The sequence below is a fragment of the Phocoena sinus genome, chromosome 18, assembly GCF_008692025.1.
Source record: "Phocoena sinus isolate mPhoSin1 chromosome 18, mPhoSin1.pri, whole genome shotgun sequence".
Lineage (NCBI taxonomy): Eukaryota > Metazoa > Chordata > Mammalia > Artiodactyla > Phocoenidae > Phocoena > Phocoena sinus.
Genome location: NC_045780.1, coordinates 24,970,007 through 24,992,503, shown reverse-complemented (window position 1 = coordinate 24,992,503; position 22,497 = coordinate 24,970,007). Strand labels below are relative to the sequence as shown.

The 22,497-nt window shown below is 38.2% G+C and overlaps 1 protein-coding gene across 1 annotated transcript in view; it reads right to left on the bottom strand.

Annotated features, from left to right (window-relative positions):
• Positions 1–22,497, bottom strand: part of VWA8 (von Willebrand factor A domain containing 8) — a 387,125-nt gene that overhangs the window by 128,781 nt on the left and 235,847 nt on the right. The window contains exons 30-32 of the mRNA XM_032610892.1: positions 4,924–5,032; positions 3,646–3,784; positions 686–885 (exon numbers count right to left, since the gene is read on the bottom strand). Coding sequence (XP_032466783.1) covers positions 686–885; positions 3,646–3,784; positions 4,924–5,032 — 448 coding nt within the window. The remainder of the gene's footprint in view (positions 1–685; positions 886–3,645; positions 3,785–4,923; positions 5,033–22,497) is intronic.

Below are 22,497 nucleotides of genomic sequence, written 5' to 3'. Positions count from 1 at the left end.
TGCTCCTACTGCCGTGTGAGGCTACCATAAAACGACAGCTGTCTAGGAAGTGGGTTCTCACCAGATGATGAATATGCAACCGCCTTGATCTTGGACTTCCCAGGCTGCAGAACTGTGAGAAATAAATTTCTTCTGCTCATAAGCTACCTAGTCTATGGTACTTGTGTTACAGCAGCCCAAAGAGACTAAGACAATTCCATTTAGTATATTTACATGGCTATCTCTACATAAAGAATGCCATTCAGGTTTCAGGTAAAATGTCATCTCCTAAGGGGAGATCTCTCAGCACTCTTTTGAGTACCGTTTACCCTTTCATCTCCTCCTACCCTACTCCCATCATTCCTTAGGACCTTACCTTATTTTTATACAGCACCTATCACTACCCGAAATTGGTATTTATTTGTTGGCTTACTTGTTTGTTGTCTATCCCCCCAAAGAGAATGTAAGCTTCACAACAAAGAATTATCTAGCCTCAAATGTCATTAGTGCTGAGGTTGAGAAGTCTCTGCAGAGAGGAAGATATTAGCCTGCCTTGTGGTACTGATAAAATACAACTCCTGATCCCGTCCTTCAGCCCCTGACCTCAATCTTTATGAAAGCACATATTTTTAGTTATAGGTTGAAAAACACTCTTGCCTTCTCCTTTGCATCAGTTACCCTGGGCATCATTAGACCATGTCATTACCTGCTGCTCATGGAGAATCACTTGACCCTTGAGGGGATTTCCCAGCGGTGCCACTGCCACAAATGGGTGCCAGACTCCACTGGCCGCTCTTGGGAAGATGTCAAAAAGGTCCACAAAGTAGCCGCTTTTCCCAGTCATATTCATAAAGTATAAGGAAACGGGATTGCACGCAACTACATAGAGAGTATTTTCCTCATTTTCTGAAATGACAAAAAAGCGTTAATTCCATGGTCTGCAATAGATTTTCTGACTGGTCAAAAGGTCCAGTGAAAACTGAATCGTGAGGTAGCACACAATCAGAACTCAGCAGATGATTTGCAAATGGATTGATTAGGTTGAAGAGCACTTTCAGAAGCAATTTCGCACCTGCTGTAAATGTACATTGGGTCACACCTACCTATTCCCGGAAGTAAGTATCTGGTCCCCAAAGAATTCTATAATATCTCATGCTAACACCATTAAATATTTAACACTCCTCAATGTCAGGAAATTCTTCCTTGTATGAAAGTATTTTATGCCTCAGTAAAAGTCTGTTCCCTCTTATTTTATTATTGGCTCAGATGGACAACAGCTGGTCAACATCTTCTATCTGCTAATCTGGCATTTCCCAGCTAGTTACTAGATCTTTAGGCTTTTCTTGTAAATAAGTAATCCCATTTTTTGTTCTTAGCTCTACGGATCTTATTTTCCAAATTATCTTTTTTCATATTTGTGTACTTATTATTACAAAATCTCTATCTTTTCAAACTAGTACTTGACTAGGTCCATTTTTTTTTTTTTTTTTTTTTGCTGTACGGGGGACTCTCACTGTTGTGGCCTCTCCCATTGCGGAGCACAGGCTCCGGACGCGCGCAGGCTCAGCGGCCATGGCTCACGGGCCCAGCCGCTCCGCGGCATGTGGAATCTTCCCGGACCGGGGCGCGAACCGGTGTCGCCTGCATCGGCAGGCGGACTCTCAACCACTGCGCCACCAGGGAAGCCCCTTGACTAGGTCCATTTTTTGAATTCTATTTCAGTGCTTCTTCAACTTTCAAGAGCATATGCATCACCTGGGGATCTAATGAAAATGCAGATTCTGATTCAGTGGGTCTGAGGTGGGGTTTCAGACTCTGCTTTTCCAACAAGCTCCCACGAGATGTCACTGCTGTTGGTTTGAGGGCTTCCCTTAGAGAAGCCAGGCTTTGGACTATGTTTCCCATAATCTATTTCTGGGAAACTTGAAACAAGGGATTAAGCTGCTTCTGTATAATAAACGCTATTCACATCACTCATCATCCAGGTATCTATTTACAGGGGTCATATTTTCTGAACCCAAAACTAAGACACAAGATATGAAAATCTGGAAAAAAAATATAGTGTATGTGTGTGTGCATGTATATGTCATGTCTACACATAAAGACCAAATATATATAAAGATATAGAAAACTTAAATATATATAAAGATATGGTAAATTTAAATAAGCTAACATTGATAAGAAACACAAATCAATGGAAGGGCAGAAGAAGACATATTATTTAGGAGACAATGTGAACTGTGTGTGTGTGTGTGTGTGTGTGTGTGTGTGTGCGCTACAGTTCTAAATATCAGATAGAATCACACAACTTATAATTTAAGAATCTTTTTAATGCTTCTACTATCAGCACAAATAAGTTCAATTCAACATTTATTGAGCACCTTTGTACACGGTATAGGGACCAGGGAATATAATAACAGTATTAACAGAAATGTAAAAAGAAAAAAATAAATAGAAATGTACTTCACAAACTTACAATTGCTCTCTCTTATTGCAGACATTAAGCGCTGTTTGGTCTTTGGCTCAAATATATATATACACACACATATATATTTGTATATTTAACCCTGATGCTAACCCAAGAAAATGTTCTTTCCTCTCACCAATATAGAATAGGTAAAAAAACAAAGAAATAAAAAACAACACAAAAATCTAGCTTGCAAATGTGGACAACACTAAAATAGAGGGTTGAATTATGTGAGGGACAGCAAATGAGTTCATTTTTAAGGACCAATTCTGACTGGCTCACAGTGGCTGCCTGGAATGCTGTGTTGAGAATTGTGAGGCTGTGACAAGGTTTAATGACACCTGTCACTGGCATGGGGCAGAGGATCACAGCATACTTACTTACAATCTCTAAATGTGAGACAAGGGCAAAGTTCAAATTTTATCCATAAGATTCATACTTAGTCTCTACTAGTGAATGTAAAATATCTTAATAGGGGCACCAATCTGTTACCAACAAAAACCCTGTATATTTTAAAAGCACATATTTTTACTCAACATAGCTGATGTAGGAGAAAACATCCACAGAACTTACATGAACAAAAACTTGCTTCTGAATTTTTGCCTGAATAACCTCCATTGTAGACAAGTTAGAGAATTTCTCCCTTTCCCCTGCCATCACTTCTGTTTATATCACCTTGGTAACTGCCATCAATTGAAAACTTCTGCCAAAAAGTACCCAGGGCACACCGCACGAATCAGTAGGTAATGGCAACAGTCCAGAGACGTAGATGCCAAAAATTCACATCCTTTATTTGCCATTCTTTACAACGAGAGGTTTAATGACTGCAAATCCTCCTGCTTTCAGGGTTCATGCAATCACCAAACTAGAATCCGAGCCAAAAAAATCCAATGTTTTTCCTTTTTCTTTCCCTCTTCTATTTTTAGCACACGTCTGGGTGTGTTTAACTTTGTGCTACAATGGTAATGAGAAGCAGACATATGCATATAAACTCAGCAGTGCTTATGTGGATTTCACAATAGTATTTTGTTAAGTTGTTATAGGAAATTAGTTCTAAATTACATATAATTGCCATCCAATCCAAGAATGACACAGTTACTGAGTCTATCATAGACTTCTTGATGTCTAGAGGTTATTTTGATCCTGCTTTGAAAAAAATCAGTGCAGGAAGGAAAAATCAAAAGAATAAACTGACATACCATGTGATGTAGCGATGTCGCAGATTAAGTTAATTTCATCCAATGGTAACTTCCAGGAGGCACATTCTTCAGTAAAGGTTTGGGATCTTCCTTCATGTCTTTCTATTGGATACTCCTGTATGTTTATAAGTGCTGGACCCTACAAAAAATAGTTATCTGAGTTAAGACATTTGTGTAGTTGGCAAAAAGTAGAAAAGCTAAAGTTCTTCCAAAATACAGATTTTCAGTTCAAATATTCCACATCTTGATATGCCTCTTCTCATTTTACTGACTAGCATGACACTTATAACAATCATAATACCATATACTTGCATTTATAAATGCTTTCACATGTGCTATCTTATTTAATTTCTCACTTTCTTTTTTTTTACTCACAAAATATAGCAGATGTAAAATCCCATAGGAGTTCTCATTCCTTCATTCTTTCCTAAGCCAAGAGCAAGTTTTGAACTTCAAGTATTGGGACCCAGAGCTGTCCAAACCAGAATAATTTTTTAAATACAGTTGACCCTTGAACATTGATTTGCATGCCCTTACAGTTCTTAATTAATAAAAAATGTTTGGGTTAGATATTTACTATTTTGCCATCCATGGGCACTCTCACCCCTTCTATCTAGGCTGTATCTTAGGAGCTAGAAGATTAAAAACTACATTCCTCACACTCCTATTGCAACTAGTGACTGATACTAGTTAATGTACTGTCTGAGGCTGCTTTTTTGCTCCCATGGCAAAGTTGAGTAGTTGTGACAGAATCTGTATGTCCACAATGCCTAACATATTTACTATCTGGCCCTTTACAGGAAAAGTTTGCTGATCCTGCCTTACTGTGCAGCTCCCAACAACAGGGGTGGTAGCAGAAGCAAAAACACTCATCTTGAAACCAAAAGTCCAGCGATGGTCCCTTGACTCTGTTCCTCCTGTCCTTTCTAATGATTTTATAAGCATCTAATTCCCCACAGTCAAACCTAGAGGGGTTTCTATTGCAACTAGTGACTGATATTCCTTTGCCCTTTTTCACAAAAACAAATATAATGGAGTAACCATCCTATCTGACTTTCCTGAAATACAGGATAGCTCTTAGGAATTCTACTGGTCATTAGCCATTACCTACATTGAGTCCCTCAGAGGCCAGACTGGCTTAAGAATTAGAGCTGAAGTTAATCTATTCTAAAATAACATCAGAACAAGTCATTTCTGAGATTGAATGGATTTTCTCCAGGGAAGATATAGGAAAATGGATAACATTCAATATTCTAATGAAGAAATAATGATATCAACCTTTACATCTATACGATGAGTTTCTGCTGGACACAATAGTTTTTGCATTCCATTTCTTGACTGACCAATTGTCCAATAGCCCATGAAGGTCTGCTGTGGCAGAGGCAACCTGTCAAGGATTAATTTGAAGAATAAACATTTCTTCTTGTTTCCAAGTCATAGGAAAAAATAATGAGCCATATATTACCGACCACACAAGCAAATTTGAAGAATGCTTTACTTAGAAGTGAGTTATATTTAATTTTATTAAAAGATAGTCTTTAATATGATATTTAAAATATACTTTGAAAAGAAAAAGATTTCACATTTCAGAAACTCAGAAGGTAAGGTCCTAGTCTGTTTTTACCTTAATGACAAATATAATTAGGGTTTACATATTTTTTCCCTGAATTGGTAAATCCTTAACAATTTAATATCAAATTCCCATTACAGTATAGGAAGGATTTAGGAAAAACAATGGAGCAATCCATCAATTTTTTCATTCTATTCTCTTAAATTTGAAATCAAATAATAAATAGTACACAGTACTACCAGTCACATGCTTGTAAGTTGTACAGGGCAAATTTCATAGGGTCTATCTTAGCACTTTAATTTTTTTTTTTAACTTTGACTTGACATATAATATACCTAAAGAAACGTTCATATAAATGTGCCACTTAGTCGTGAGCACACGTGTGCGTCCAGCACCCAAGCATCACCAACACTCAGAAACTCCCATGGACCACTTCAGTCATTACCCCTACCAAGGGAGCTACTATTCTGACTTCTAATGGAATTATTCTGTGCTTAGATTCCATTTTATTTAAAATTACATCTAAACAAAATAACTTGCGAAAACAAATATAGCAATGCTAAAGTACAAAACCACAGACAAATTCTTTAGTATAAGTTTTTACTTTTTAATCATACTACCTTTTCTTTGAATCTTTAAAAGAGGAACCATTAATTTGTCACTTAATTCATTATAGATTTCTTATTCCATGGTAAGTGAAGGCCAAAAATGATTCAGAGTTAAAAGTTCTTTAAAAATAAGGCACGTATATGTGGCTATAAATTGAAATGTATGCTTGAAATGAGCTTGATGATCATTAAAAGAGTACATATTGATATTTAGAAAATCATTTTATTTTCAGTGAAAGAGTAATCTGACAAAATATCTCCACATACTTAATAAGACCACACAAGGCTTAGATATTTTTTGCATAGAATACGAAACCAGAGAAGATTGGTTCAAGATGGCGGAGTAGAAGGATGTGCTCTTACTCTCTCGCAAGAACACCAGAATCACAACTAACTGCTGAACAATCATCGACAGGAAGACACTGGAACTCACCAAAAAAGACACCCCACATCCAAAGACAAAGGAGAAGCCACAGTGAGATGGTAGGAGGGGCACAATCACAACAAAATCAAATCCGATAGCTACTGGGTGGGTGACACAAACTGGAGAACACTTATACCACAGAAGTCCACCCACTGGAGTGAAGGTTCTGAGGCCCACGCCAGGCTTCCCAATCTGGGGTTCCAGCAATGGGAGGAGGAATTCCTAGAGAATCAGACTTTGAAGGCTAGACAGATTTGAATGCAGGATTTCGACAGGACTGGGGGAAACAGAGACTCCACTCTTGGAGGGCACATACAAGGTAGTGTGTGCATCAGGACCCAGGGGAAGGAGCAATAACCCCACAGGAGACTGAACCAGACCTGCCTGCTAGTGTTGGAGGGTCTCCTGCAGAGGCAGGGGGTGGTTGTGTCTCACCGTGAGGACAAGGACACTGGCAGCAGAAGTTCTGGGAAGCACTCCTTGGTGTGAGCCCTCCCAGAGTCCGCCATTAGGCCCACCAAAGAGCCCGGGTCGCCTCAGGCCAAACAATTAACATGGAGGAAACTCAGCCCCACCCATCAGCAGACAAGAGGATTAAAGTTTTACTGAGCTCTGTCCACCAAAGCAACAGCCAGCTTTACCCACCACCAGTCCCTCCCATCAGGAAACTTGCACAAGCCTCTTAGATAGCCTAATGCACCAGAGAGCAGACAGCAGAAGCAAGAAAAACTACAATCCTGTAGCCTGTGGAACAAAAACCACATTCACAGAGAGACAGACAAGATGAAAAGGCAGAGGGCTATGTACCAGATGAAGGAACAAGATAAACCCCGAGAAAAACAACTAAATGAAGTGGAGATAGGCAACTTTCCAGAAAAAGAATTCAGAATAAGGATAGTGAAGATGGTGCAGGACCTCAGAAAAAGAATGGAGGCAAAGATCGAGAAGATGCAAGAAATGCTTAACAAAGATCTAGAAGAACTAAAGAACAAACAAACAGAGATGAACAACACAATAACTGAAATGAAAAATACACTAGAAGGAATCAATAACAGAAGCAGAAGAACAGATAAGTGACCTGGAAGACAGAATGGTGTAATTCACTGCTGTGGAACAGAATAAAGAAAAAAGAATGAAAAGAAATGAAAACAGCCTAAGAGACCTCTGGGACAACATTAAACACAACAACATTCGCATTATAGGGGTCCCAGAAGGAGAAGAGAGAGAGAAAGGACCCGAGAAAATATTTGAAGAGATTATACTTGAAAACTTCCCTAAGATGGGAAAGGAAATAGCCACCCAAGTCCAGGAAGTGCAGGGAGTCCCATACAGGATAAATCCAAGGAGAAACACACCGAGACACATAGTAATCAAATCGGCAAAAATTAAAGACAAAGAAAAGTTATTGAAAGCAGCAAGGGAAAAATGACAAATAACATACAAGGGAACTCCCATAACGTTAACAGCTGATTTCTCATCACAAACTCTACAAGCCAGAAGGGAGTGGCATCATATACTTAAAGTGGTGAAAGGGAAGAAACTACAACCAAGATTACTCTACCCAGCAAGGATCTCGTTCAGATTCGATGGAGAAATCAAAAGCTTTACAGACAAGCAAAAGCTAAGAGAATTCAGCACCACCAAACCAGCTTTACAACAAATGCTAAAGGAACTTCTCTAAGTGGAAAACACAAGAGAAGAAAAGGACCTACAAAGCCAAACCCAAAACAATTAAGAAAATGGTAATAGGAACACACATATCGATAATTACCTTAAACATGAATGGATTAAATGCTCCAACCAAAAGACACAGACTTGCTGAATGGATACAAAGACAAGACCCATATATATGCTGTCTACAAGAGACACACTTCAGACCTAGGGACACATTCAGACTGAAAGTGAGGGGATGGAAAAAGATATTTCATGCAAATGGAAATCAAAAGAAAGCAATACTCATATCAGATAAAATAGACTTTAAAATAAAGAATGTTACAAGAGACAAGGAAGGACACTACATAATGATCAAGGGATCAATCCAAGAAGGAGATATAACAATTATTAATATATATGCCCCCAACATAGGAGCACCTCAATACATAAGGCAACTGCAAACAGCTATAAAAGAGGAAGTTGACAGTAACACAATAATAGTGGGGGACTTTAACACCTCACTTACATCAATGGACAGATCATCCAAACAGAAAATTAATAAGGAAACACAAGCTTTAAATGACACAAGAGACCAGATAGATTTAATTGATATTTATAGGATATTCCATCCCAAAACAGCAGATTACACTTTCTTCCCAAGTGCGCATGGAACATTCTCCAGGTTAGATCACATCTTGGGTCACAAATCAAGCCTCAGTAAATTTAAGAAAACTGAAATCATATCAAGCATCTTTTCTGACCACAATGCTATGAGATTAGAAATCAATTACAGGAAAAAAATGTAAAAAACACAAACACATGGAGGCTAAACAAGACGTTACTAAATAACCAAGAGATCACTGAAGAAATCAAAGAGGAAATCAAACAATACCTAGAGACAAATGATAATGAAAACATGACGATCCAAAACCTAGGGGATGCAGCAAAAGCAGTTCTAAGAGGGAAGTTTGTAGCTATACAAGCCTACCTCAAGAAACAAGAAAAATCCCAAATAAACATTCTAACCTTACCCCTAAAGGAACAAGAGAAAGAAGAACAAACAAAACCCAAATTTAGCAGAAAGAAAGTAATCATAAAGATCAGAGCAGAAATAAATGAAATAAAAACAAAGAAAACAACAGCGAAGATCAATAAATCTAAAAGCTGGTTCTTTGAGAAGATAAACAAAATTGATAAACCATTAGCCAGACACATCAAGAAAAAGAGGGAGAAGACTCAAATCAATAAAATTAGAAAAAAAAAGAAGTTACAACAGACACCGCAGAACTACAAAGCATCCAAAGAGACTATGACAAGCAACTCTATGATAATAAAATGGACAACCTGGAAGAAATGGGAAAAATTCTTAGAAAGGTATAACCTTCCAAGACTGAACCAGAAAGAAACAGAAAATATGAACAGACCAATCACAAGTAATGAAATTGAAACTGTGATTAAAAATCTTCCAACAAACAAAAGTCCAGGACCAGATAGATTCACAGGTGAATTCTATCAAACATTTAGAGAAGAGCTAAAACCCATCCATCTCAAACTCTTCCAAAAAATTGCAGAGGAATGAACACTCCCAAACTCACTCTATGAGGCCACCATCACCCTGATACCAAAACCAGACAAAGATACTACAAAAAAAGAAAATTACAGACCAATATCACTGATGAATATAGATGCAAAAAGCCTCAACAAAATAGTAGCAAACACGGGCTTCCCTGGTGGCGCAGTGGTTGAGAGTCCGCCTGCTGATGCAGGGGACACAGGTTTGTGCCCCAGTCCGAGAAGATCCAACATGTCGCAGAGCGGCCGAACCCGTGAGCCATGGCCGCTGAGCCTGTGCGTCCGGAGCCTGTGCTCCGCAATGGAAGAGGCCACAACAGTGAGAGGCCTGCGTACAGAAAAAAAAAAAAAAAAAAAAATACTAGCAAACAGAATCCAACAACACATTAAAAGGATCATATACCATGATCAAGTGGGATTTATCCCAGGGATGTAAGGATCCTTCAGTATAGGCAAATCCATCAATGTGATACACCATATAAACAAACTGAAGAATAAAAACCATGTGATCATCTCAATAGATGCAGAAAAACCTTTTGAAAAAATTCAACACCTATTTATGATAAAAACTCTCTCGAAAGTGGGCATAGAGGGAACCTACCTCAACATAACAAAGGCCATATATGACAAACCCACAGCAAACATCATTCTCAATGGTGAAAAACTGAAAACATTTCCTCTAAGACCAGGAACAAGACAAGGATGTCCACTCTTGCCACTATTATTCAACACAGTTTTGGAAGTCCTAACCATGGCAATCAGAGAAGAAAAAGAAATGAAAGGAATACAAATTGGAAAAGAAGTAAAATTGTCACTGTTTGCAGATGACATGATACTATACATAGAGAATCCTAAAGATGCCACCAGAAAACTACTAGAGCTAATCATTGAATTTGGTAAAGTTGCAGGATACAAAATTAATGCACAGAAATCTCTTGCATTCCTATACACTAATGATGAAAAATCTGAAAGAGAAATTAAGGAAACACTCTCATTTACCATCACAACAAAAAGAATAAAATACCTAGGAATAAACCTACCTAGGGAGACAAAAGACCTGTAGACAGAAAACTATAAGACACTGTTGAAAGAAATTAAAGATGATACAAACAGATGGAGAGATATACCATGTTCTTGGATTGGAAGAATCAACACTGTGAAAATGACGATACTGCCCAAAGCAATCTAGAGATTCAATGCAATCCCCATCAAATTACCAATGGCATTTTTTACAGAACTAGAAAAAAAGTCTTAAAATTTGTATGGAGACACAAAAGACCCCAAATAGCCAAAGCAGTCTTGAGGGAAAAAAATGGAGCTGAAGGAATCAGACTCCCTGACTTCAGACTATTCTACAAAGCTACAGTAATCAAGACAATATGGTACTGACACAAAAACAGAAATATAGATCAATGGAACAGGATAGAAAGCCCAGAGATAAACCCACACACCTATGGTCAAATAATCTATGACAAAGGAGGCAAGCATATAAAATGGAGAAAAGACAGCCTCTTCAATAAGTGGTGCTGGGAAAACTGGATAGCTCCATGTAAAAGAATGAAATTAGAGGGCTTCCCTGGTGGCACAGTGGTTGAGAGTCCGCCTGCCAATGCAGGGAACACGGGTTCGTGCCCCGGTCCGGGAGGATCCCACGTGCTGTGGAGCGGCTGGGCCCGTGAGTCATGGCCACTGGGCCTGCGCGTCCGGAGCCTGTGCTCCGCGGCGGGAGAGGCCACAGCAGTGAAAGGCCCGTGTACCGCAAAAAAAAACCCCAAACAAAACAAACAACAACAACAAAAAGAATGAAATTAGAAAACTCCCTAACACCATACACAAAAATAAACTCAAAATGGATTAGAGACCTAAATATAAGACCAGACACTATAAAACTCCTAGAGGAAAACATAGGAAGAACACTCTTTGATATAAATCACAGCAAGATCTTTTTTGATCCACCTCCTAGAGTCATGGAAATAAAAACAAAAATAAACAAATGGGACCTAATGAAACTTACAAGCTTTTGCAAAGCAAAGGAAACTACACACAAGACCAAAAGACAGCCCTCATAATGGGAGAAAATATTTGCGAACAAATCAACGGACAAAGGATTAATCTCCAAAATATATAAACAGCTCATGCAGCTCAATATTAAAAAAGGAAACAAGCCAATCAAAAAATGGGGAGAAGACCTAAATGGACATTTCTCCAAAGCAGACATACAGATGGCCAAGAAGCACATGAAAAGCTGCTCAACATCACTAATTATTAGAGAAATGCAAATCCAAACTACAATGAGGTATCACCTCACACCAGTTAGGATGGGCATCATCACAAAATCTACAAACAAATGCTGGAGAGGGTGTGGAGAAAAGGGAACCCTCTTGCAGTGTTGGTGGGAATGTAAATTGATACAGCCACTATGGAGAACAGTATGGAGGTTCCTTAAAAAACTAAAAATAGAATTACCATATGACCCAGCAATCCCACTACTGGGCATATACCCAGAGAAAACTATAATTCAAAAAGACACATGCACCCCAATGTTCATTGCAGCAGTATGTACAATAGCCAGGTCATGGAAGCAACCTAAATGCCCAGTGACAGACCAATGGATAAAGAAGATGTGGTACATATATACAATGGAATATTACTCAGCCATAAAAAGGAATGAAATTGGGTCATTTGTAGAGATGTGGATGAATCTAGAGACTGTCATACAGAGTGAAGTAAGTCAGAAAGAGAAAAAGAAATATCGCATATTAATGCATATATGTGGAACCTAGAAAAATGGTACAGATGAACCGGTTTGCAGGGCAGAAATTGAGACACAGATGTAGGCAACAATCATATGGACACCAAGGGGGGGGGAAGTGGCGGGGGGTGGTGGTGGTGGTGTGATGAATTAGGAGATTGGGATTGACAGGTATACACTAATATGTATAAAATGGATAACTGATAAGAACCTGCTGTATAAAAAATAAATAAAATTAAATTTAAAAAAGATTTGCTAAATTGTACAAAAAAAAGAATACGAAACCATGCTTTCTGGTGGAATATGATTTTTGTCCTTTGAAATGTTAATGTTTAACACAGAAGGAAAGAAATTTACATTGAAATTTTTCTAAGTCATAAATCATTCGGAAGTACGTATGTGTTTTTGTATCTGTCATTTAAAATACATTTTAAGTACGTGGACAATTATCCTGATTGGTCATCCACTTATTTCCATGTTTCTACCGGTAATGAGGTGGAAGAGGCAGTGAGTCAGAGGATTTATTATTACTGTGTTCTCTCTTAAATGTTATAAAAACACATTTCCGTGTCAAAAGGGCAGATCTTGAAAACATCTCATAGACTGGAATCTCTCTGTCCTTGTTTAGGGGATGAACAGGATTCTTCATTGCTTTCAGCAGTTCACCAAAGGAGAATCAAGTCTCTAAATACAGACGAGAAAACAAAGAAAGGAGACACACCTAATTTCCCTCTACTGTAGAAGACTTAGTAGGTTCTAGTGCTAGTTCTTTTATTAACTAGCAAACTCCTGAAGGGAAAAGTTAGACAATTTCTCTGAGTGTTAATTTCTTCCTTTGTGAGATGAAAGGGATAATCTGTAAGGTTCTGGTTTCTTACAGCTGGGGGAGGTCTCTGATGATCACTAAAGTGAGTGGAGCGAAGTACCAGTGGTAGATCTTACATTACCTTAGTGCTCTGGAGTTAAAATAAATAAACAGAATGAAATTATCTATACCTATCAATAGACTAGGTGCCTGATAGATAAAATTGCTGTTTTTTTTTTTAAAAAAAAGGAGCTCTACATACATCCTAAATTGGCTCTTTGAAGACAAGAGAAACAGTTACACATCTGGAAACCTAATCAGAAGTGGAGAATTGCTTAATAAAAATGATGCTCGGTTGATAGGTTGAAATCTAGCCTAAAAAACACGTCTAATATATCCTTTAATAATCCCACAAAGTATCATACAGATGCTAAAAACAAAACAAAACCAAAAACCTTTATCCATTTGGGAAAAAGTAACTTTGCTCGACTTCCAATTTTTACTGACAACCCCCAGGGATATTCATGAAAGCTGCTTTGAACTTGCCAACTCATTCTGAGTAACAGCCATGGAAATTACAGGTTGCCTGGTTCCATTTAAAAATAGTACTAGCAGTTTGGTTGGCAGAGTATGGGAAAGACCTTCAGGTGCCCCATATAGAATCTATTCCAGAACCACATAACAAGATGCTATTAGCGTTAACAATTGCAACTGAAAGTCACATACGCAGGGTGTTCTGCTGTTAAACTGACCCTGTCAGATCCTTGGTAACACAGGGAGTTGTTTCTAGACTTCCTGTGGGCTCCGGGCTGGCCAACTGAGGTAAACCAAAGCCCCTCATTTATTTTCCACTACTAAGTCCTCCCAATAAGTTGTGGAAAAATTTGACGGTTATTAACTCTCTCCCCTTCAATAAGTTAGTAGTTAGGGGGAAGGGGAATTATAACTGAGTGTATGAATAAGCTTTGGAATTCGAAACATATTCAACAGTAATTTGGGGGTAATTCTAACTACTAACCAGTTAGCAAAAGGCCCTATATTCCATTACTGAAATCTGTCATTCAACTCCAACCAGACTTAAGTTGTTATACCTGACTTGATTGAAACAACAACGTCATTTTCCATAGTTTTAAGATCTTGTCACTTGTATTGTTTAAGTTTGTTAAAGTCCTAGCTGGAATGATGTCTGGATTTGATTTTAAAGGGGAAGAGGATGAACTTAAGACTTACAAATAGTACTACTTTTTATCATGTCATTCATGAATTTATGTTTTCTAAAACAATGAAGTGTTTCAATTCATATGTTGTGATGTTTCTTAATCCCTTGTGGAAGAATTAATAAAGATCTGGAAGAAAAACTTTTAACTAAAAAAAAAGGTGACTTTCAAAATTATGACTCAGGTCAAATTATAGCACTTAGCCAAGTTACAGAAAGGAAAAAGTTTTTTTTTTAAGCATGCATACATTTCATAACACGGTGCACATGGACACCAAAGTTGAGTTATAGAGTCTGAATGACATACAAGAGATTTGTCTAAGATTGTTCCATAGAGGTGAGCTGGGGTTTTAAAGAGTATGTTCTGGCAAACTTCTGCCTTCTCTGAACATTTGCCAATACTATTTCTGGAGTATGAAAGAAACACATGAAAAAGATTTGGATCTTTCTAGGGGCATTCTGCAAAAGCTGTTGATATACCTATTATCAACAATTCCTAAAACATTTCCTTACCACAAGAACTACTAATTTTCATGGGAATAATGGAACCCTTCTGGGTAGTTCCACTGACACTCAAAAATTCACCAATTACTACCATCTTTGAGAAGAAAAAGAACAACTCCAATTTTAGCAGGCCTCACTCATTCCTAATGTTTTAAATCTAACCTCTGGTAATAATTAACTGAGTTTACTGGAACCTTTAATAGAATAACACTGACAAATATTTCCACCTTTGGTTCTTACCCCTTCCTCTTACTCTCCAGCTAATGTATGCCTTAGTTACCTCAAATTGCTACTTGCTGTTCCTGAACATGCTATGCATTTTCATGCTTCCATGAGGTTATTACTTCAGCCCAGAATTCCTTTCTGCTATTGCCTCTTTGATGAAATCCTTCTCATTTTTAAGGCCCAATTCAAATGTTACTTCCCCTTGCATCCCTCTCCCATATTTCTTTCTGGGCAGAATGAATCTCTTGCTCTTCTGGGTTTCCATGGAAATTTGTACATATGGAACTCTTAGAAACTCTTAAGATAGAGTTCTGTAGAATTTGCCATTTTCAAATTTAAGACCTGATAGAGAATAACAGTTTTAGAGAGCATGGTCAGAAGTGAATCTATGAAATCCCTTGTAAATATTTATACTTACTAAAATAAAAAGTCAACACACTACATAGAGAAAACAGAAATGCCACTCTAAACACTCTAAATTAGTAATAATGGGTACTACTATCCCCAATTACCCTCCCTTGTTTGCTAGAAACTTCTGAATTTCCCTTCCCTACAGTCGCACATGTTGCTGGTAAATAAATTTTGCTTTGCTGCGAATGATATGTACACGAGTATGTACGTGTGCTTTCCCTTTCACTGGCTGGCTCTGCATTTAGACATTATGGTTTTCACTTTATAACACAGACTTGTGCACCTCTGCCACGAAGGTCCTGCTGTGGTCACAGAAATATTCATTTGGGTATAGGATGGAAAAAGATTTAGGGAGACTTGTTATTCTTGGCTAACACTTCTCAAATTGCTCCCCAGTATCCAGCGTGACACTGTGCAGGGTCCGTGCTGCTGCCCAGGGTCACTCCGTGCTAAAGCAGATGTTGTCACCTTGCTCCACATATCTCTGGCTTTCTTCTTCTTCATAGAAGATGTGAAACTACAGTTCTGGGGCTTGGGTTTCCTTTCCCTCATCTCTCTTCAAATTTCACTGCAAAAACTTCTCTTTTTTCTGCCATCTGCTTTACCAACTACATCTTAGTATTTTCCAATCTTAAATTCTTTCCGTTTCTAAATATTCACATCAATAATGACTGGGACTGAAACTTTCCCAGTTGGAAATTTTCCCAGAAAACAAACAAACAAACAAACAAAAGTTGTTTGGGACTTCCCTGGTGGCGCAGTGGTTGGGAGTCCGCCCGCCGATGCAGGGGACACGGGTTCGTGCCCCGGTCCGGGAGGATCCCACATGCCGCGGAGCGGCTGGGCCCGTGAGCCATGGCCGCTGAGCCTGCGCGTCCGGAGCCTGTGCTCCGCAACGGGAGAGGCCACAACAGTGAGAGGCCCAAGTAAAAAAAAAAAAAAAAAGTTGTTTGAGTCCTGTTATTTCCCACAAAAAGGACTCATAGGATGAGAAACCCTACTGCGAATGTAGTACTTTGAACATAAAATTGCGTAATAAGGTTGGGAGTTTACATGTTTTCTCAAGATTGTTAATTCATTGAAGGTAAGGCTTACATCTTACTCACTTGTATCTCTGGCACTCAGAATCCATCGATTCTGCTACGGAAACCTCTCTCACCGGTGTCCCTCTTTTTCATTCCCACTGCCACAGTGGAAGCTCTCACTGTTCATCACCGGGATCACTGCAGTTGCTTCCCAGCAGGTAGGTCTTCCTGCCCTCAGTTTCACTGCCTTTCAGTTTCTTATCTTTAGAAAACTTAAAGGGGTCTTCCTAAATTATGAATCAGACCATGCTACTTTCTGGCTTCAAATTCTTCTAGGGTTCCCCCGACTCTTCTCTCCCTTTTAGTCTCACCACATAGCATGCCCTCATTTAATCTTTAGTTTTAGTCACCAAAATACTTGCATTTTCCAAAAGGCACCATGACCTCTTAAAACTGTCTCTGCTTGAAGCGCTTTCTTCTCCTTTATTTGCCTGGAGAACACCTAGTCATCCCATAAAGATTCAGCTTGGTTACTGTCCCTGAATCTCCCCCAGGGCAGAAGGCAGCAACCCCACCTCTTCACTCGCTCTTGTGTGGCTCTCACAGAACACAAGTCACTCTACTTCAGTGCTTCCCCAATTGTAATGACCTCCTTGAAGGCAGGTACTGAGCCTTCTTCACCTTTATATTTCTGACTCCCTACTTAGTGTTTACCACATAAATGTACAATAGTGTTTGTTAAATGAATGAATATTTGGTTACATTACAACTGACAACATCTTCACCTACTTGTTTCTCATCTTGATGGCAAGTTGCAAACCACCATGGCAGATCTTCCTCACTGCATCCTGACTACATGACTCTCAACAATGCAATCTACTTTGCAAGTGTATTTGGAAGAGTTACCTATCGGTCGAGATTGGGGATTTCTACTCAGCCAGGTGACAGATATCACTTACAAATGCTTAAACGATCAAGGATAGTTCTGTGAGACTGTTGAAGATGAGTATGGAAGAAGGTTCATAGATCTTGACAATTTCTATGTAGACTGGTTATATTTTTAAATTTTTCTCTGCACCCCCATAAAGGAGCTGAAAGCAAATAAAATGGCTGTGAAGCTACTTCATAATATACCAAGAGAATAAAGGGCAAGGACTATGAAACTGGAAAGCCCAATACCACCCTTCTGCTTATAATAGTGCCATTATGTAAATCTTACTGTTTTTGAAAACTGAGAGCTCTTTTATGAAGTGCAAGTAAATCATGATGCAGAGTGGAACTGCATACCTTAGAATTTCATGATGAATATAATGAACTCATCTGTAAAAACTAGACTTCAAAAAGAAAATTATACCATATAATAGTTTGGAAAATGGAAGGAGAAGCACAAAACTTTAAGAAGTGCGTCTCGGGGCTTCCCTGGTGGCGCAGTGGTTGGGAGTCCGCCTGCCGGTGCAGGGGACGAGGGTTCGTGCCCCGGTCCGGGAGGATCCCGCATGCCGCGGAGCGGCCGGGCCCGTGACCCATGGCCGCTGGGCCTGCGCGTCCGGAGCCTGTGCTCCGCAACGGGAGAGGCCGCAGCGGTGAGAGGCCCGCGTACAACAACAACAAAAAAAAAAGAAGTGCGTCTTTTAATTTAATGGGATAAATAGTAAACTGATAATCATTCTTATATTGAAAGATAAATCTTATGAAATTACTCCTAAGGGAGGCCCTGGTTGGGGATGTTTTTGATGTTTCTGGTACTTGGAAGACCCCAAAGTTGGTCTTGGTCAGAGAAGAAGCGGCTGCTGTTGATGTTCCAATTACACAGGATAAGTCTTAATGTAGAAAACTGATTCTAGACAGATACCCTTTGAAGACACATTCAACACAGATGAAGCTATTCTGTCTGCAAATGTGCACACCTGGCACTCCTCTGAACAGAAAGATCAATACTAAACATGATCATGTACCACACACTGCAATGAAATATCAACACCTCTTACAACAGGAAAGCATGACCTTAGCTACCTTCATCGGGAGTTCTGTTAAAATATGCTGTGAGACTGGCTGATAAAGTAATGAATGGTTGCTGGTATAAGGTAGAAGAGTGACAACTTGTTCAGGTATCCAACTCATCTAGGGGCAGTGAACCATAGAATCTATGAGCTTGAAGGACATTAAAAGCTATTTAATCCGGTATTCTAAGTTTGAATCACTTGAGTACCTCCCCAACAAGATTCATCCTGATCTCTTTGAACCCGGACTACAAGGTATACCCTACCTTTCCCCTGGGGAGTCCATTCCACCTTTGAACACAGGAGCTATTGGCCCCGCGATGGAGGCCAACTCTAATTCGTAATGACTTAGAAGCAACTCACAGATGCACAGAAAATGCACAGTGATTTATAATTATTCTGCCAAAGCTAACTATATAATGAGTGTGATTTTGAGGACGGTAGTTCTAAGTAAAGGATTCTATATAGAATAAACTGAAAAAAGAAAAGAATCGTTCTACTCATTTTGAAGAATTTGTGAATGTCACCTATTTTGACTTCAAAAATCAAATCCTTATTGTAGGAGAAAAGATATAAGCAAATTTGCTTGCATCGTATAAAAAAGATGTTTTTATTTACTTCTGTAATCCATGACAAATGGCATTAATTTAAAGGACACTGTGATTAAAACGATGGGCCTAGTCACCACATAAAAGTTAAATGTTTAATTTGCATGATACACGTCCCAAAAGGGTAGGAAATGAAATTTGGAAAACAACTCTGAAGTTTCTTTAGAAACATTATGTTTAAAATCTTGTAGTCCAGTGTTGATTACATTGCTTTCTCATGCAAGAATGTGGAGACTGCATGGTGAGTGAAAAAAAGGCTCTGGAACAGACAGATCTGTGTTTGAATCTCCCATCCTGCCACTTATTAGTTGTATAATTTGTTAAGTTACTTAGAGTCTCTTGAGCCTCAGTTTCTTCATCTGTAACACACACACACACACTCTTACACCTACTAGATAATAAAATAGGAAGGAATTACTTGCCCAATAGAAAAAACAGAATTGTTGTATAGAGTGAGTATTTGTGAAGTGCTTAGAGCCCTTAGTAAGCATTTGATAAATATCAATATTTTAATTTTGGCTGCCTTAAAAATGTGTTGTCTTCTCTCCCTTGATACGTTTATGTTGATGTCTACCAATGCATAAAACTTACTTATATTGTGTTGAACTGCCATAGCAATGTCCGGTTAACTTGATTTCTCATTTGTCATTGGTAAGGGTGCCAATGTTACACCCTTAGAGTAGGCATTGCAGAGCGGTGTAAGCTTTGCTGTCCTGGAGGCAAAGGTCCCACGAAATAGCAATTTCAGAATAGACCTTTACTTTAACATTTTAATTTTATTTAAATAAGAAAACAGAATGAAAAATTCCAGGGCCCAGATAGTCTATGGACATTTAAAAAATAAAATATAGAAAATAATACACATGTTAGAATAGAAAGTGAGGCCCCCTTTCCCCTTTCCAGAGCCTCTCCCAAAGGCAACTACTATTAACAGCTACCACTGTTTTAAAATTATTTAAAATGCGAACCTATAAGAGGAATTTAATAAAAATATTGGCTAATATGGTCTTAGACCACATAAAGTTACCTTATTTTGCTTGAAAAATGAAGTTAATAAAATTTTAATAAAGCATTTGAAAGCAGAGAGAGAATACAGACATCAAGAGGACATTGGAGGAGTAATTACAAGACTCCATAGGGCTTCTTCACCAGCTATGGGACACTTTAAAAGAGCAGTCACATATAACAGTCATTTTTAGATGTACAGTTTGTCTCGCAACAGTATTTCTATGAGTCTGTAAAGGATAATGACATTGAAACATATGCATAAAGACACAAAGTGTTGATATTAATGTGTTTATTCCTTACTTGGCGTTGAAATGCCAGAGAAATGCCTGGCATAAAGCACCTTAGATGCTTTATGATCTGTTCATTACGTTAGAATAAATATCTTAAGTCTAAAAATTCAACTAACAAGAGGGAAGGAGAAAAAAGTGGGGTAATGGGAGGAATGTCATACATACTTGAATCTAAACCATTATAGATGTATTTCTTTTCAACAAAGAAGAGTGAGAATGAAGTGTTTATAAAAGGATCTCCTTTCAGGGACATGTCTCTCCTATTAAGAAGAAAAACTCAGAAAAGAAAAACTAGAAAGAAATATTTCTCAGTTGAAATAACACATAGAATCCTAGGAAAAGATCTAGAAGGATTAAACAATGGTTGTCTCTGGATGGTGGAATTATTAGTGTTTTAATTTTCTTTTTGCTAATTTATTTAAAAAATAAATGGGATATCACTCTTCATTTAGTAAATATGCATCATAGAGAAATCCTACATATAAAAGCCTTTAAATTTCCTCAAATTTTTTATTCTACTTGTCTTACACAAATAAATGTTTGGTAGACTGTAGATACTTTGCCAGTGACAAACAGGCAATAAATGCTTTGGGGAAAAAAAAAAAAAAAGAAACTGGCTTAAGAATAAACTAAGCAGGGCTTCCCTGGTAGCGCAGTGGTTAAGAATCCGCCTGCCAATGTAGGGGACATGGGTTTGAGCCCTGGTCCGGGAAGATCCCATATGCTGCGGAGCAACTAAGCCCTTGCACCACAACTACTGCCTGCACTCTAGAGCCCGTGAGCCACAACTACTGAGCCCGCGTGCCACAACTACTGAAGCCCGCGCACCTACAGCCCGTGCTCCGCAACAAGAGAAGCCACCGCAATGAGAAGCCTGTGCACTGCAGTGAAGAGCAGCTCCCACTCTCTGCAACTATAGAAAGCCTGCGTGCAGCAACAAAGACCCAACGCAGCCAAAAATAAATAAATAAATACATTTATTAAAAAAAAAAAAGAATCAATTAAGCAGCATTAAAAAAATCAATAGGGTTGAGGACAAAGAATGTGGATCAAAAAGGATGATCATTTAAATATTTTATAGATTATATGTGTCTCCTAGGGAAGACAGGGAGAGAAAAATACATGAAGCTAAAATTCAGAGGGTAGAGATAATTTCTCTGTATGTTTGATTTATGTAAATATGACTACAACGTTTGAGAAGGTTCAATAAATTCCTCTTGTGTTCCAAATCAGGAAGGAATGATGGCTAGTATGCTTCTTATATATAGTAGCCAAATAAAGTTTTCTAGAGTTTTTATTTTTCTAAATGAATTACCTTGTGTTTTACTTCACGAACCTCCATTATTTAAAAAAAAAAAAAAAAGGGAAGCTTAATTGGGGATGAAGAGTCTTTAGAATGATTTTTGTTATGCCAAAAGTCTATATTAACCTGCTTTTCGACTTACTTGTCATTGTGAAATATGGCTAAACCCCCCAAATGTGAATCTATCACAACTCTGAAGGATAAGAATATGTATATTACACGTATGACATCTTGGTCAATGATGATTTCCAAGTTGATTATCTAAAATCCTAAGGTCCTTTTAAACCAAAACTATTTGTAATTTTCAGTAACCAAAGAATAACTCTGATTTAGAAACTGCCTACAATCTGCATATGGATCTGCTTATATTTGTCCTTAGAATTGGAATTAAAATTACGTATATTATAGCTCTGCCCCTGATCAGCTTTCTAACCTTAGGCAAGTGATGTAACCTCTCTGTTCCTCAAATTCCTTATCTATAAAATGCAATAATAATATTACATATATTAAGATAAAATATTGTGTAAGTCTCTTAAAAATGGATGTACCAAAAAAAAAGGACCTTTTCTTCCTTTAAAACAAATGTTTCCCTAGCATGTTAGAGTTCATAAATTACTCTGAAACACACTTTTAAATTTGGAAGTGCTAATGTGCCAGCAGTATGTTTATTCCCAAATAAAAGAAACTTTAAAAAAATAAAAGCTCATTTGAGGGTAAAACAAGCAAACGTTGCTTTGAAATGTAGATCTGTATCTACTATAGCAGATAATCTATATGCCTTTGGTTGGATGTTTGCACTTAATTATACATATATATGTATGTATGTGTATGTGTGTGTGTATCTTTTTCCCCAATAATGACATTTGAAACTCAGAAGC